This window comes from Athene noctua, chromosome 1, assembly GCF_965140245.1.
Source record: "Athene noctua chromosome 1, bAthNoc1.hap1.1, whole genome shotgun sequence".
Classification (NCBI taxonomy): Eukaryota; Metazoa; Chordata; class Aves; order Strigiformes; family Strigidae; genus Athene; species Athene noctua.
Genome location: NC_134037.1, coordinates 151199261 through 151217604, shown reverse-complemented (window position 1 = coordinate 151217604; position 18344 = coordinate 151199261). Strand labels below are relative to the sequence as shown.

Sequence of the window (18344 nt, the reverse complement as noted above, 5' to 3'; positions counted from 1 at the left end):
TTTACTTGATTAGTTACGGAAGCACACTACCATTATGTAAACGTATTAATTCACACAGTATTCAACTCAAAGACTGTTTTCAGTTCTAATCGGCGCCTCAAAAGGGGCCAGGAAAGACACAACACACAGCAAAGGGTCAGACACGTGGACCACCTTCACACAACCAGTTAAAACGTATCAGGACCCTTCAGCCTGGAACAAGGATCATATAGCTCCGCACTGCTCAGGATTTCATGGACACAGTGACCAGAGTGGTGCAGGGCTGTTCACCACGTCTTCCAGTACAAGAATTGGAGAAGAGTAAGCAAAACCCACATATTGGAGGCTCAAAACACCCCCAAGAACTGGTTCTTCACGCAAGTTGCAAAACTCTTTTCTCCTGATGCAAGAGCTCTAGGTAAAAATGCACCTGGAGCTATTAAATACAGACTGAATCACAATTCATGAAAGCTGGCATTGGCAATGCATGGAAACACCAACAGGCATCTCCCTGTGCTTACACTGTTCCTCCTTGGCATTCCACCATCAACAGGATGAAAGACAGCATGGACTTGTTTGGGCTTGGAATAAGACACCGGGCTTATCACAGGTTGACACAGCAGTTTTCATTTATTCTTTTAAACTAATTAAGAGTATATATGTTTCCACAATAATTATACAGTAAGTGACCAGTTTGCGGTTCAGAAGCCAGGAAAGGATAAGATACATGCAGGATCACCTGAATTTCTGTGCTTCAGATGATGAACTTGGGAAGTACACGAATTCTGAGAACTCACTGCATTCAGCACAGCCATACTATCCTCAGAAATACAGACACCGTCATCCACAATGTGCCCATTTAGATGGCAGGCACATTTGGGAAGCCCAAGTGGTTCAATAAATGGCTTTATTAAGAGATAGACCACTTCCTCCTTCCTATACCCTGGCACTCCACTGGAAGAATTATGTGTTTTACAGCACTGCATACATTACCAGAAGCATTCCAGGAATCATTGTTTAAAAAACTGTTATTCTATCATTAAGATTACCGTTTGAGAAAATGCTCTGTAAAGCCTAATAGTTCACTCCTTAATCTCATTTTACAAGATCTAGCCTTACCACTATTCTCTCCCAGAACCCAACAGAACACCTGGCAATGCTGAGCCAAAATCACCGTGTGTAATATAGTAAAGGAAAAAAGCCAAATACTTTTAAAAAAAGCAAATTCCCTCTTACTTCCCTCCCACATACATAGATTTTTCCAGATCTCTGGGACATAGAGCACTGGTCTGTACTACAATTTCAATTATCAGAGGACTGCTAATGAAATGCAACATACAAAGCTGCACCATAAAACCCCCAGTTCCTGTTTTCAAACTGCCAGCGAGGTTTTAGCAGTCTTCCAAGGCCGGCAGACCAGCTCTGCAGAACGCAGGTCGCCTCTGCCCGAGCTGCTACTGCTGGCAGGCTCTCGCCCAGGCCTGCTGCCCGTCCCGGCCAGAGGGCTGGTGTCGCAGTTCCCGGCGAGAGGAAAAAAAAAAAAAAAAAAAAAAAAACGTTCGGACTGGTACCCTGAAACCAGCCTAAAGTAGCACACTCTGATACTTTATCGATTGGAGGTCTGACGAACCGCTGAGCTGGGGATTCAGGGGCATCTCCAAAAACGCACCTAAAGTAAAATTCTCCAGAAAGAGGAGATTCAGAACAATTTATTTACAGGTTAACACAGCTGGGCTGAAAAACATTTTTACTAGGGACCACGGCTCGGCCAACCGGCCTCACAAGCTGCCCACGGCGCTTCCCCCCGCGGCACACCTGCCTGCGCTCGCCCGTGACCCAGCCCCCCCCCGCCGTGACGAAGCGATGCCGCTTTCAAGCGGGCCCAAGGGGGACGAGGAAGACGCCCGGGGCGCCGGAGAGCCTGCGGGGGACGGGACGGCCTCCCACAAGGCCGGCGGAGAGGCCCGCGGCCGAGGCCTCCCTGCAGCGGCGCGCCACGTTCGGCTCGGGAGGCCCTGCCGGGGCCCGGCGACGGCTCCGCCCGCGGTGGAAGCGCCTCCGGCGGCAGGGCCGGCGCGAAACTCCCAGCTCCGGGCCCGTCGTGCCCCCGCCGCCGCCGGGGCGGGAAGCGGAGCCGCCCCGGCGCTGGCTGAGGGACAGCCCCCGCCGCGACGGGGAGGGGAGAGGAGGGAGGGGGAGGGGACACCGCCCGCCCCGCCGCTCCCCCCGCCCGCCCCGGCGCCCCCAGAGGCAGGCGGGCGGTCGCCGCCTGCTCGCCCGCCGCCCCTCGCCCGGCCGAGGCGACGCGACATTGCCCTCCCCGCGGCGGAGGCCTAGGCCGCCGGAGGCGGGCGGGCGGGCGGGCCGGGGCGGGGCGGTACCTGCGCTGGAAGTCCGTCTCGAAGGGGGCCAGGTAGGGGTCCCGCTCCAGCAGCTGCGCCAGCTTCGGCGGCTGCGGGGGCTGCGTGCTGGCGGCGGCCGCCATCTTGCCCGCCGCGGGAGCCGCGCCGCGCCGCGCCGCCGCTATATACACCCGGGGAGGGGGGCCGGGGCGGGCGGGCGAGGCGCCCCCTGCCTCTCACCGCCCGGCGCCGCCCACCGGCCGGGGCAGCCCGCCGGGGCCGGGAGGCGGCCGCCTCCGCCGCCCCTCCCCGCCCGCCGTGCCAGGCGCCCGGCCTGCGCCGCGTTCCCCCCCCCCCCCTCCCCTGTGCCCGGTGCGGCGATGTCGGGGCCGCGGGAGCCTCGGGGGGGGGGGGGGGGGGGCGCTGGAGGGGGTCCTGTCCCTGCCTCCCGTTAGCGCGGGCGAACCCGGGGTCCGGCTCCGCAGCCCCATCTCTCTGCCTGCACGGGGGGGGATAGCGGGAGGGAGGCCGGGGGAGTGTTAAAAAGAGCCGATCTCCTCAAAACGGCGCGGGGTGTCGGGGCGGGCGCGGGCCGGGCCTGGGCCGCGGCGCTGGCGGAGCCACCCCCTCCCCTGAGGCGAGGGAGAGCGGCCGCCCTGGCTGCGGAGCTCCGGGCGGCCGCCCGAAATGCCGCTGCCGAGGGGCTGGGAGGGGGGGCGAGCTGTGCCCCTTCGGGAAGGGAAATGAAAAAGGGCAGTGGGAACCGACCTCCCCGGCGCGGCAGGGCACGGCAGAGCCGAGCCGGCGGAAGGAGGGGGTCTGTCGTCGCGGCGATCCCCACTTTGTTTTCTTAGTGCCTCTTTGATGTCTTTTTCAGCGTGTCTGCTGCCGGGTGAACTCTGCATTCCCACACACAGAAAAAACCTCCACACCAACACCCAACCACCCCCCTCCCCAAACAGATTTGGTGGCATCGTGAGTGCTGGAATAAATTTCGCGACTGTTTGATAGAGTGCTGGCGTGCTCACAGACAAGCTCAGCAAAACAAGACTCCGGGGGCATCCATGAGTTCTCATAAACACCGCGTCTGTACAGCAAAATGTCGCTGTACCGGACACATAGAGAATCCTAAACAAAGTAAGATTAATTCAGCTGATCCTAATGCAGCTCTAAATGCTGAATAGCACAGGTAGATTGCTGTGGAAGTTTTTCACCTAATATCAGCATGTCTCGTTTTTGGATAGGCCACCAAATATCCAAGGCAACTAATCACTAGCCTGACCATGCCTCTAGGCCAGCATTTAGCACTTTTATTTAAGGTCCAGCAATTTTGCTTTGTTTAGACACGTAGTGAGAACGTTTATTTAGAGGCCTCTTTTGAATGCTTTTCGGCCACGGTTTGTAAACCCTTCAGCTCCTAAGATACCTTACCTCGTTTCCACAACCATCTCCTAAATTGTGATCCTCAGTTTGTAACTCATCTCCCCTATCTTCTGAATTTTAGTGCTGCTTCCCCTTCCTGTCTGCCAGATAACTAACAGCACGGCACGTAATGAACACTGGCAATTCATTTATTACTTTACACAAAATTGGCTACAGTGAAAGTTTCTGTAATGATTTGTTTCATCAGCAGTGTATGCTTAACTACACTTTATTTCCTTCCTTGCAGCAGTTTCTAACTACATATATCCAAGTACTTTTGTCCTTTTTTCCTTATAGAGTGCAGCAAGTATTCTCTGTCCTAAGAATGAGGAGGAAATACTGTTCGCTGTAGAAGTTGGCCCAGCAGAAGGACTAAGCAGTTTTTGTTTGTTTTTTGAAAGAAGCAGCACCTATGCTGTAGCAGAATGACCTATCACATCTAGCTCTTCTAGATCAGGATTTTTTTTTTTCCAGTGTCCACCATTTCTTCAGTCTCACTGGAGACCGAAAAATGTTTTTTAAATTACTACGCTTCTTAAAACTTTCTTCATGGGGTAGTTTCGGTGCCTGTTCCAAACCAAAGTTTAACAACTCTAAACGATCTTCTTGCTTCTTGCATCATAGCATCTGCATCGTGTTCTTTTGCGAATGTGTCGCTCTCATTCTCACAGTTAACTAGTTTGGCAATCTAAAAAGAGAGGAATTTTAGCTGATTATCCAGAACAATGAGATTATTTTTTTACAGTAGTCAAGGTGTTAGGTGTTTCCTGTTATGCTGCTTTGGGGCTTCCAGGTGTTTGGTGCTGGAGCGAGGTCACCTGCTGTTGAAGTGGAGGTAGGAGAGCAATTCCTTCAGCCTTTAAAGAATTCACAAGTATAGGAAACAGGAGCTTCACTCTTATCAGTCTCTGATTTTCTTCAGTCAGGAAACTCAAGCAAGTTCACAGCACCATTATTAGCTGTTTGGCATAAACACAAGAGAGAGATTTATAAATCAGCATTAGCAGTTTGTGTAAACAGTAGGAATACAGCTGTGACTTTTGGCTCCCTAAAGACAAGGACTCCTTAACCTTCGTTTGAAGATTTTACATAGAAATGACACAGTATGCAGCCTCACATCCAAGTAACCTTGAACTTCAGGAAGTTAAATTCTGCAAATAGCCCCTGTCCCTATAATAGACAAAGCCCAAATGCTATATTTAATACTATGTGAACTGGGAGATTGATAACCATAGCATTTGTATCTACTCATGTTCCAGTTTACAGCTTGGGCATGATTTCATCTGCCTGCTTTTGTCACAAGTAACTCAAAGATACTAAGGCGTATATTACTGTGATCATCTATTATATCTAGCTGAGACTCAAAGGCTGAGGTTGGCACTCAGGACACTCCTATTTAGTCCTCTACCTGGAGGCAAAAATAGCAGTTCAAACAATGAATATTGTCCCAACAGCTGAATGCATCTTTGTGCATTTGTCAGAGACTGATACAAAGCTGGCAGCTGCTGCTGCCAGTAGAAAGAGGAAGAGGACTGTTTGTAATAACTGCTTTTTTGAGGGGATAGCAGTGGATCATATAGGAGTGCTGTTTAAGGCATCTGTCTGGTACCCGGTTAACCACTGAGGCTGGAATACATCAATCCACACTAAACTCGTCTTTTAAAGGATACTTAAGTTAGGTATACTTTAAAATGGTGCATAGCAATGCTGAGCACTAACTGTATAGTTACAATTATTATAACATAAATTTAGATTTTTTTTTTAAATATGCAAAGTTAAAATATAAATCAAAGTTTTGGATTAAAGAACATTCAAGATCTGGAAAGCATTGAAGAAAGAGAAAAATGGCTACTCTTGTCATGCATTACCTCCATTTTGATTCCCTAATATTTTCCCCTTATTCTGCAAAAGATGAAAGAGATGTTAAACTGTAGGAACTGGGTTAGGAAAAAGTCTTTTTTCATTAAGGCACTGGTTTAGATTCTCATCAGTACGTCTCTTCGTATCAGCCAGAACAGATCTGTGTGGTCTCTGGTCTTGACTGGCTCTTGCAGAGCCAGTTCCTGAGCTCAAGGTGCTTCTAAATCAAGTGTTTTAGAGCAGACCTGATCCCTGGTCCTGGCCTGGCTCTGTAAGATGCTTCTAGACCTGTCAGAGTCATCTCTGGGGTACAGGATTCTGCACTATAGCTGTTGTGCACTGCTGCTCATTTCTAGACTGCCCAATCCCACAGCTATGAGATAGATAGATAGATAGATAGATAGATAGATAGATAACTCATACAAGAGTTACAGTGTGGTTCCTGCCACGCTGGTTCTCAGATTGCCCAGAGCAAGAGCATGATGAAGGTTTGCTGGAGTTACCTTCTAGCCTGCAGGGAGAGAAAGAAGGTGATGGCCAAGGATGATGTGTGCCTGGTTTTTATTCCAGTATAGAAATAAATGGGGCATTGCAAACATTAATATCTGGACACTCTAGCGTGGTCCCAAATGCCCCAAAGTACTCATTGGCCTGTTCCATCAACTGTGCTCCATTTTTAGCCGTGGGCAGCCTACAGACTCCTAGTTTATTCTGTCCTAGAAGTGATGGGAGGTACCAAAGACAGGAAGATACTTTTTAATTCTGCTGTTGAGAACATTTAAGAGTTACTGATCTCTCAAAGTGACAATCACAAGGCATGTCCTTTGTTTAAATTCAGTACTTAAAAGCTATAACCAAGATTTGTCATCATTTCAGTCTGAGCAGAGGTCTTTCCAGTTCCTTTTCCTTAAAGCCTTTTTACATCTAGGTATGGTTGACTTACTTTGCTTGCTTGCGTGTGAGGAGATGTATGCATTTTTTATTGCCGTTGCACCGTCTGATGTCCTAAAGATGAGAAATAGTCCATGCCGACTGAGAAACACGGGAACACATGAGTTCTCCCCTGTGCCTATACTAGATCCCACAATGGGCACTATCAAGAAAAGGTGTTCCCATCAACAGGGGCAGCTGTTCAAAAAGATTGGTGTTTCATTATTCCAAAAGAATTGATTCTTGAAGGATTGCTTCTGTGCTTTATAGATGTATCAGACATCTGAGCATGTTATGGTACACATTGCAGCTTCTCACCTTTGGACTGGTTTCTGCATGTTCAGTACGTAACACAAAATGGAGTTCAAAATTCAAAAGAAAACTTGCTTACTTTGCCACGTTGGTGAGCCATACTTACCTCTATCATTTGTTCAAGAATCCGTAAGAAATTAATTGCACAGTTGCCATCCAGACCCAATACAAGTGCCCCCCTTAAAAAAAAAAAAATCATCATTTATCTTGGTAGCCTTCTCAGACAGGTCAAACATTGGGAGTGGAGATTAAACAAGCTACTTATTCCTATTTTCTGATTCTCCAAGGTGAAACACATGGAAGAGAAATGGTCAGTGTTGCACAGCTGCTGCCAAAGCTAGACCTCAACAGCATGTCACAGTTCCATAATTAAAACTGCACTTCTAGCAAGGTTTCAGCTGTTTTGATTACATATGAATAACAAAGCACATATCCTTGAAAATTGCAGCAAACATTCCAAGAATCTGTTAGTGTATCCATTAATCAGTTTCTAGGTTTAGGGGGTTCATTTTTGGTTTTGCATTTAGGTTTTTTAAGAAATTTAGGGTATTCATCAAGACTGTCTTTTAAGGTCTTACATCTGTTCTGTCATGGTATCAAGAGCTTTAAATAAAAACACATCTTTAACAATCAAAACTAATGTACAGTCTGAAATACTAAAAAGCCAGTTTCAGGGTTGTCACTTTCCAGTAAGCACAGTTGAGGGGAATGCCATTTGCACTTGCCATGCAGAGCAAAATGAAAACACATTCCAACAACCTGAAAGTCCTAGATAATAGCTGCTTCTTGCTTTCGCAGTATTGCAGTATTGTTTTGATTTGGTGTCCTTTTGTAAAACAAAGTATCAAAAAATGTAAATATCTTTTATTGTTGTGTCAAGACACTTTAAAGTGTGATACCAATTAAAAAATATCAGCAGATGTAGAATGATATTTGTTGTGAGAACGCCTATAAGTCTCACTAAAAAAAGGATCTAATTTAGCAGAAAGTCTTTGGTTTCAGGTAAGAATTTGTGAAACACTTCACAGATACAAAATACAGGAAAACTGTAGGAATATCATAACATTTTTGAACCTTGTATATACTTCGTTGTATTTATGTGTTTTATATGTATTTCTCCAGAGTAATTACTGCCAACAGTAACAACCTTCTACAACTGTCAACACTTCTATTTCCTGGTATTTGCGTATGTGTTTATGTGTTGGGGGAGGAACATAAAACATTTGAGACTCTCTCCTTACTCACAATACTTGGTAACTGTCACCCTCTGTCTTACCAATGTGTGTTTATCTCTTAACACTTAGGAAATAAGTTGCTTGAGCTCTCCAGGATATTGTCCCAGAGGAACATTCCTGCTATTATTGCAGCGAGCTTCTGTAACAATGTATTGCTATTAAACAAGCAACTTATTAACACTAACCAAATTTTGTTTGGTTTATATCCAATACACTTGGAATTAAGAATGAAGCAACACAGCTTCAGCAGCAGTTTTGCTTTCTTGCGATTCATTGCTAGGTCTTTCCTAAAATCCCTGAGAAATAATCTTACCTAGGAGGTCTCTTGAAGGATGGTTGCATAATCTCACATTCCTCCCTGAAACACTGTGGGCATTTAGGCTGTCTGGCCTTTTACTCAGAAAAGAAAGTGAGGTTGCCAGATAGTTGTTCAGAGGGTAACACATCTAATCCTGGGGGAGGTCAAGTGAGGTGAGAAGAAAGGAGGAGATGCATATTGCTAATGCTCTGACAGCTCTGTCAGTATAAATTCATTAGTATGTGTAGAACTATTTTAGTTTTCAAAAAGCAGAATAGCACCTAAGTTGCATTCATGAATTTAAGTGTGTACTGAGTTCACCACAATAAAAGCTGATGAATCCAGTGGAAATTGTGTGAAGTACAGAAAGTCTAAAATGGTTTTTGCAGACTTAGATCTTGTCAGTATTAGTTGTCATTTAGTTTTTAATGGCAGTTGGTGGCATTTGACCGCATTGGTTCTCAGGTGCGACCAGTAGTGTTTGGGACAGAGACAAGTTCCTTAGTGCTGCACTCAAAATCTTGCTATGAGCAGAAGAGAACATCATATATGGAACTAAGAACTTACTGTTAGTCCAGTAATATTTTAATGGTATAATTGTCCAAATTATCTGGTTAATATGGGAAAAAGACCCTACCCTCATTAACAGTGCAATTTAACTTGTTATACAGAAAACTTTCTACCAACTATGTATTTTCCCGTAATTTTATGCCCCTCTTCCCAGTATGCCTCTAGGTGCTAAGGTTGACAGTTTAAGCCTTCCTTAGTCAGATGGGGACATATGTGCTATGACAAGGCATTGGCCTCCTGAGGTCTTTGCCACATTCAGCCTGGGGTTCATGGGAGGGGTGAGTGTCTCCTCAATTTTGAGGTTCCCAGCCGAAGTCAGACAACTGCACAACAGCCTCTCCCAGATGCAGTTGGCATTAAGGATGGTGTTGGTCACACAGCGACTGCCCGGGGTGGTCAAATCCTTTCCCTCAGCAGCGCTCACAGACGCAAGCTCACGTTAGTTTAGCAATAGTCACTCAGGCACTAGGCAAGCAATGGCAATGTCAAAAAAAACACATGTACCTGGTAAAATTCCCATTTTTGATAGACGGACTGCTGAACACAGGCTAATCATTACATGAGCCCAGCAGAGATATTACAAACTCTCCTATGACTCAGGGTTTCTTAATAGGACTGAGTGATGGCTCTTGAAAATGATCAATTTTTTTCTGTATAGTCTTGTGTGATGATAGCACTTAAGGGTCTGAGGGTATAATAATGTAAACCATTGTACACTCACCAAAGCTAGTATAACAACTAAAATTACAACTGTGGGGTGTAAAGCTAAGTTCCGGTTTCTGTAGATGTCAGAGACCATAGTCTTAAGGTAATTAAGTAATTTGTATCTTTACATTGCATGTGTGCCTATTGTTGGGCATGTTACACACTATGAGATAGTTCACAGTAATTTCTGGATCTATATGACCATAACTGAATCCTACACAGATAATGGCACAATAACTGGAGCAATTTCATAATCACATCTTGGTCAAATTCTGATGGAAGCAATTGACAAAACATTGAAAACTAATACCCTTACATATGTAATGCATGTCTTGAACTGTTGTTTTTCTGGAATCTGTCTAAAGAGCATATGTAGAACATCTATCATGTTCAATAATCCATCTTCATAAATGCACATTTCTCATCTCAGAAATGCTGTAACAATAGATCTCCAAAGTTACCTGATTATCTCTAGTTGAATAATCATGCAAGGTTATGTATTATAAACATGAGTAACGTTTTGATAGTGTATCAGCTTCAGGACCCACGATCTCCATTTTCTACATGTCTTAAAAATCCCAGTACATTAACTGAAGGTGCAGTCTTCACAATTCCAATGACACAGAGCTGTATTTACAGGTATGCGATCCATTGCCGTAAGTGATTGTATTGTATACAATACAGTTTTCCATTGGAAGTATTTTTGTACCTCAGTGATTCGCATTTTCTTCTTAAAGCACTCAAAATTCTGTGTTTTATAAATATAGAAAGCTTAATCCAAGACAAACACACACATATTTTTTTTAGGAACATAGATTAGTAAGATGTACATATGTACTGTATGTTTTACTATGTAAAATTTACATATTCATAGATTAGTAAGAAGTACATCTGTCTTCACACAGAGAAACAACTTTTCTCTTGCTTGGAGATGAATCTTTCAGGTTGGATCCTTTGTCTCTTATTACCTAGGTTCATACTTTGCTCTTCTTTTTAATCTGCCATGACATTTGAGTTAGAAGTAGTATGGCTCTCACTTTTCCCATATGCATGTATCATAATGAAAATAAAAAAACCTAAGCAATATTCAGCTTACTGTGTGCGTACATTTGGAAGAGATTGCTTATACTGTGTTATCTGTAGAAAACAAAATAACCAAATAGTAGTAGTAGTAACCTCAGTTATCCAGGATAAAGCACCTCCCTCAGTATCGGTTTCTGAGGATATCCAGGTTAATTACCTGCATTTCTGTCTCCTGAATACTTTATGTTGAAGCACATAGTAATGAAACAACTACTTCATTACTGCATAGTAAGAAAATTCATGTTGTGTTATTAGATACCTTTAGTAATCCTCCATCTGGTTTTGTTCTGCTTTGGTCCATCTCTTCTTTGTAACAAACAGCTGAACATTTATGTTTTAATTCAAATTGCAATCTTTACAATTATATGTAATTTTTCACCTTACAATAGTAATTACAATCATGTATTATATAGGTAACTTTTGGTTTTCCAAGTTAACGTGATCCCAATTCCATTAGAATAATTAAGAGCTGGTGGCTCTCAGTCAGTGTTCCTCAGTTTCAAACACCCTTCCTTTTTGATATCTCTTTGAGCCTTTTGAATCTCAGAATTCTCCCTGAATGTTGGATTCAGTTGCCTAATCATACTCAAGAAATGGTTGATATCTGCCTGATCTGATTTTAGTTTAAGCAGCCACTCAGTGCAGATATTTCTTACGTTTATACAATCAGTTCCTGCAGCAGGGCATCATGCACCAGCAGTCACACTTCTCACGGCAGTTCTGGTTTCTCCTGCTTGAATATTCAGCTTCTGTGTTAGCACTTCATTCTCTTCCTCTGCCTGCTTAATAAGAATAGCCGCCCAGGTATTCAATCCTTTTGCATTATATCACCTTGTCAGGCAAAAAAGAGGCTCTTCATTTTCCATTTGTCCCATAGTTCTACCAGGATGGCAGGCCATCACCAATGATAAGGTTGCACTTTGGTGTCTGTAAAGGTGGGGCGTAAGCAATTACTTGCCTTTTTCCTTATGAAAATCGTCAGTTAGTGATCTGGTAGGGGATTTGTTAGAAACACTGTTCCAGCACTGCATCTCTTCCCTGGTTTTCTCAAATTGTTTACATGTGCATGTTTGTGCTGGGTATGGTTTCTTCCTACGCTATTTCCTACCACTGCATACATGCATGGACAATTTTCTGCTGCTTTTTACTTTGTTGTCCTCCTTTTACCAAAGAAGAATATCTGAAAGTAATGGCTGACAAAAATAACAGTTTTTACACCTTGAAACTCATACACTCTGGTGGATTTTTCTCTTTGCTTTCTTGTTTACTATTATTTAGTGTCCTCTCGATCACTTCTTCCCTCATATGGGTTGCTAGCTCATTCCATACTGTGCCAGTATCTATGTAAAACTAAATGCATTTTTGTGTCCAGGACATCCGCTACAGCTCTTTAAATGCACTCTGATCCTACTTCAAGGCTTGTCCATCTCAACTGTGTGAAAAACTTTGAACAGAGTCTGACGACTTTTTCTTTTTCTAATACATCTCTGCCTTTTTTTGGGGTTTGGTCATCCAGATTGATACAATCTTTCAAATTCCGATCTTCCTTTTAAAGCTCATACAGTGTTATACATGCACTTATAGTAGGCAGTCGCTAGTGCAGGAACAGACTGGTTTGCAAGAATTTATACTTCAAAGACTTAGTCCCTGCTGAATATAAGTTCCAATCCGATATTGGGGAGAGTTCTTAAACGATCCCAAGAACGAGATTAAGACACAGATGAGGTCAGATGCCACACAACCTTGTCAACTTTATTGTACACACAACTGGTAATAGCAATAGGACAGAGAGAAAAAGAAAGGAAAAGTCAGAATTCCTAAGCAAGAAAACGGTAGAGATGCTGCAAGATTAATTACCACCACCACAAATCCAGTGATGTACTGTTGGCTCGATCTCAGTGCAAGTGATGGTGCTCCAAGAGTGATGACAAGAGTGAGAGAGAGAGAGAGAGAGATATCCTTGGAGAGGAGTACACAGTCCTTTTATCGTCCCAGTCCCCATGATTTCTCCGAAAAGTCCACCCATTTTCACGGAGCTCATTGTAATACGTGCCACCCTGTGGTCCTCCATGCGCGCATGCCCCGGCGTTCATGATGGTTGTGCCGGCCTGCACGTCTTCCTCACCTCTATTTAACTTCAGTGGACGTCAGGGGCAGTTCCTCTTCTCCAGAGCGTACTTCTCCATGTCGACAAGACGTTGAGGTCAGGAAGTGGTGGTGATGCAACAGCAATGTTGACACATACAGAGTCCAACACAGTCCCTTACAATATGCCATTCCTGCATCTCAGCCATTTTCTCTAAAAAGGGGAGGAGGATGGATGTTCCTAGGAGCAGAGTGGGTATGTCTAGTAAGGGGTTGGATTTGGTTTTCTCCTTCCTTGATTCTCCTGTCAGTCTATCTGATTTTGTCCTTTACAGGTAAGCCATAATAGGAACAGTCTGTACTCAGCTGAGACAAGAGAAGGGAGAAGAGACAGACATCTCTGATCGCCTAGGACTATGATCAGAGGCTTTTAAAACACGTATCAGCAAACTTGGGGCTTCCATCCAGTCTCCACCTATCATCAGCTTGCTCTGACTGCCATCTATTTTCTCCTCTTTCTCTCAGATTTTCAGCAAACTGTTATCTTCCATCACAGAGACTGCCACTTACCCAGGCAAGGTTTGCCTGGAGCAAGTCACAGCCAGATCATAGACCGATGTAACTACTGTTTCTCTGCTTTCCTTGGATCGTTAGTGATCCTGAATCACCTGGGCTGCCCAAAATTCATTTGTTTTACTGTAAATGAGATATGTGCCAGGACACAGGAATACACACCAGATGCATTCCTGATCTTCTGTAATGACAGTAGGTGTCCGCCTAAAAAAAGTTTTTGTGGAGGGTTGGTTGCTCACCAACATACTGCAAGGGCTCACAGAGGATTTGCTCACATTCTCCACTGATTTGTTAGCATTCAAAATCTTGTGTATTACACCATATACATAGCACTAAGAATTTACTGTTAGTCCAGAAAATATTTTAACAGTCCAAATTAGCTGATTAATATAGGAAAGCCTCACTTTTCTGATGTTATGGTCACTTTTCCAGTGTGCCTCTAGGTCCTGAGGTTGGCTGACGCAGATGAGAGAGGGGGCTTGCTTTACAAACAAGTCATCAGCCCCTGTGGTCTTCACAAGAAGAACAATGATGTTTGTGTTGGGGGGTTCTAATTCCTCAGTCTTGGGCATGTTTAGTTTTACTCTTAAACCTCTTCCTTATACCATCTGCTTCCCTCTCATTGAATCCCAGCTAGTTTGAGTATTCCACACTATCTTTATTCCAGGGCTTTCAGCAGATATCTGCCATCATCTGCAAGTTTATTCCACTATTATAAAGGTTAACTCTATTAAAATCAGTAGTTTCAGCAATATAAAACTGTAATTCCTTAGTGGAGAATCCAGGATTAGAGAGCAGTAGTTGATTTTTTCAAATTCACAGTAGTTTTACTGAAATACACAGTCAGCAGATCTGTGTAAAACTGGAAGTTGTTGCATTGTTAAGTTCAAATTTGTCATTTAGCTACTCAAGTATCTATAAATGGAAGACATCACAAACATTTTTAATGTTTCAGTATAAAGGCCCATTTTACAGTCTGCCTGCAATTTAGTAGTTTGTCACTATAGAATATAAAAAACTTGAGTCCAGTATCTCTTCCAGTTTGTTCTGATTTTGCAGAATTTGACAAATTTATGTTAAGATTCTGACACAGGTTATGAAAAGCCTTATATCCGTGACTGTTGGGGCCACAAGCAAATCAGCTGGTTGTGCACTACTCTGTTATATTAACTGGCTGGTCTTAGATAAATATGCTGTAGAAATACTTATGTATTCAAAATGCTCTGTCCTGGTGAAAAATTACAAACATTTTTTGTGATGTTTTATTCCAGCTCTTTTTCCTGAAATAATCTGAAATACGAATAACTGTAGTAGGATAAATGACAATACATGGACCAGTAGGTTTACTGAGTCTCTGGAACCCATCTCCCATTTACTTTGTGTCATCACTGCGACATAACACAGTGTTCTAGGCAAAATTATTGTTATGTATATTTTTTTTTTGTCTTAATATCAACCTTCTATAAATTTAACATTATTTTTATCAGTGATATAGTTTACTGTCTCTGGTCAGTCGGTTTAGTAGTAGTCAAATACCAGCTGTGTTAGGACACTATAAAGAAGGAATAATTTCAGAAGTCTTTCATGTCTTACCCCCATTACTCACAAACCACACTAAGTCCTCTCCTGACATTTTTCTGTTGGTCATCATCTGGTTCTTTTACGGTTTGCGGTTAAAGCATTAATTTAGGCAAATGAAGACATTTCTTTATTCATAAGATCATTGTCCAAATTGTTAGAATTATTTGTTCTGTTTCTTCCTTCTGTTGTTTCAGCTGCACACAAATACTGAATTGCTCATATGGTTCACGAATTATCTGTTGCTTCTTGACCTATGCACTCCTTCAGCTGTCTCCTCAGTAACTCCTACGTTGTCATCTCTTTCAACACATGCACAAGAAAAACTCACAAAGGTTTCCATCCTGGGAGCTGAGTCATTCTCTAAATCAGGACCATCATCCTCTGAACACAAAATCTTCCTCTGCTGAACTTAAGGGCAAGTATTACCTATGTGAATTTACATATGATGTTTTAGACTCTCTTACTTTAAATTACTTGTGTGTCTGACTGGAAAACACATAATTTAGCAGTATTCACCAAAATTGTCTTTGTATTCGCATCATATATATTACTTAATGCCAAAAACTTAGTTATCCTTCTCAATTCTGTGTTCTATTTCCTCTATTTTTTAATTAATTGTCATTTCAAAATATACTCATCACTGCTTTGGTTTTTGTATATACATCTAATTTCTGTGACCTGTGACTACTTTCCTGTCATCCAGAAAGCCTTGAGTGCTTAAGGAACATAACCTCCTGTACAATCAAATTGTTATTCCAATTATACCATTAAAAGATGTTCACAGTGAATATCAGTCTGGTTTGAGTTATCTGATATACCTAACATTTAAAAGGGCTGACTAATGAGGACGTATATTAGACATCCTGAAAGCAAGAAAAATGGAAGACCAACTGTTTATTTCTTTTCCATTTCTTAGCACTATAAAATACCATACACATTCGTTGTATTTTTAAATTAATGGACTTGGTTTTAATCTTGTCTCTGTGCTTGCCAAAAACTTGCACTCTGGTAGGTTGAAACTACTCTAGCACTACTACAAGTTATTAACACTATGATTTTTCCTGTTTATGTCCAAATTGATGGGTTACTTGCAGCTCTAAATAAGATACACATGAAGAATTCTGAAGAGCCCTGTGTTTGAGTTGTATTACATTGCTTGAAATAAAACCAGCTGATTTCTCCAGTATAATTCTTTTTATATTTTAGGAATTTTCATGCAAGCTCTGTTTTTATAAATACTGCCTTTATTAAATTTACAATCTCCAAAATTCATACTATTTTTTAGGTTTTTTTCCTTGGTTTATTTGCTTGTGTATTTATCTTATACCTATCACTTGTCTAGCTCTTTTTTGTTTTAATGTGAATTTTTTCCCTCTTTTCTTTTTTGCAGTAAGTCATGTGGCATTGATATCCTTAAGGATTTTGAAGTTACGCAAAAGAAAATTGAACCCCATGTTGACAGATGAGATAGGCTTTATGGTTTCTCCATGATCTCATTGCATGTTGATAAAGGGACAGGACTGTGGAATACAAGATACAAGTGTCACCAAAATACTTCCCTGGTTTTGTAAGGAGTTGCACAAGGAGTCATTCCTTTGTAAAATGAAGCATGGATATTCATAACTGTAAAAAAAGACCAACACTGCCAACAACAGACAAGTAACTGCCATGTGTTGTTTCTTTTTTTCTCATTTCCTTTTTATAGAATGAATTATAGATATTCATATTAAAAAAAAATAAAGCCAACAGCAAGAAAAACTATCACCTGTTGTCTACTGTTTTTTTTAAATCTAGAAATGTTTTGCAAATTTAACTTAAAATTTTAGTCAGATGTCTTGCCCCAGTTTTTCATCTTTAGAATAAACTGAAGGATTTCAGCTTTTAGCATCTGTCCTACTTGTTCACGTGATTTCATTTGTATGTTGGGGACCAATTTTTCATAAACATCAAGACCTCTTTCAAAACTGACACAATAGCGGGTAACTGAGGTGGGTCCTGTTGTATTTCTGTAATAAATTACATTCATTTTATAAAGTATTCAAGACTCATAAATACAAAAACAAGCCTTTTTATAAATCTGAATCAGGTACATTGTGTCTTTCAGGTTAATGTATTTTACATTCTGCTTTGAGTGCAAGTTTGCATATTAACTGAAAGAGGTTTGATTAGTTTTATCCTCTTCATTCTTTTCAAAAGAGTCTTTTGCATTGTATATTAGCTGTATTACTAAAAAGTATAAAATCTTCCATGATAACTTTCTACTGAGAAGATTCAACAAAGCCCTTAATTTCTTTTGTCTTATATTGTAAACCTGGATAGTTAAGGAACAAAAATCTTCCAAGAATATGGTATCTGCATGTAAATATAATACTGTCATTCATAGTTAAAGATAATATGCAGAGGTTATAGCTGTGTGAGCTATTTAAAAATCAAAACCAGCACAGTCAGAACGTAGTCATGTCTGGAGGAGCAGTACATAAAAGTTATCCCTCAAGAACATACCCTTCTAAAGGGTAACCAAATACAATTATTTCATGTGGTGCTGTATAATTGAGATGACTTGGAATTCCCCCTCTTGTAACACTTCTGATCTATCTGTTAAGTTTGACAGGGTAAGGTTAATCTCCTTCTCCTGTCACGGGTTAGGAAATACTTCTGGTGCTAAGAATAGCTCATTAAAGACAGATGGAAGGTTTCCTTTTCCAATGTACATATTAATTACCATAACACTCCGTGAATTTGTCTTTGCTGGCAGAATAACATACCTTGCTGCTGTATCAATGAAAATGGAGTTTCTTGTTGATTAAAACTGTCACTTGCCTGGAATAACTAGATCCAGTGAAGTAAAACCACAGAAAGTGGAGCAAGATTTTGTAAAAATACATGGTCCTGTTCTAAGCAAAACAGCACCTGTTTCTTTTTAGAAAGTGTTTGAATTGAACACAGGACTTTTGAGTCAGTAAGCTCGGGTGATCTGATCCACTGTTGTTCTGGACCTCATATGACCCTCTGCTGAATTACTGCCTTTGCAGCAATGTCACCGATGGCAGAAAACACATTAGTAAGAAAACTTACAGTGCGCCTAAACCTTAGAACTTGCTGTAAGCAGTGGCAGAGACATCTGTGGCCTGAAGGCATAGGCAAACCACTCCTTTCCTCCTACAATACACGTGGAAAACTCTTGGTAAGGAAGAAGGGCTAGAGAATATGTACATCACCCGATATGTATGTTCATCACCTAGTCTGTGTCTCTGTTTCCACAGGAGCACCTTTCCCATATTCTCTACCCCAGCACAGAGAGAATCACTGTGTAACCACAGTTTAAGATGTATGCTACAGTGCTTTCTTAAGTCTAAAAGAATTTTTTTG

At 42.0% G+C, this 18344-nt stretch overlaps 1 protein-coding gene and 1 long non-coding RNA gene across 5 annotated transcripts in view; one reads left to right on the top strand and one right to left on the bottom strand.

The window, feature by feature from the left end:
• The window catches only part of GBE1 (1,4-alpha-glucan branching enzyme 1), a 167534-nt gene extending 164970 nt beyond the window's left edge, over window positions 1-2564 (bottom strand). For 2 of the 4 annotated variants that reach the window (XM_074901193.1, XM_074901215.1), the window contains exon 1: window positions 2361-2564. In XM_074901193.1, coding sequence (XP_074757294.1) covers window positions 2361-2464 — 104 coding nt within the window. In that variant the 5' untranslated portion in view covers window positions 2465-2564. The remainder of the gene's footprint in view (window positions 1-2360) is intronic. The other 2 variants (XM_074901198.1, XM_074901205.1) reach the window with 2 other exon arrangements.
• LOC141958443 (uncharacterized) lies at window positions 2192-16736 on the top strand. Its single transcript, XR_012633279.1, has 4 exons — window positions 2192-2392; window positions 3199-3458; window positions 15170-15390; window positions 16366-16736. It is a non-coding gene; the product is annotated as an uncharacterized LOC141958443 (long non-coding RNA).
• Window positions 16737-18344: the final 1608 nt, after the last annotated feature.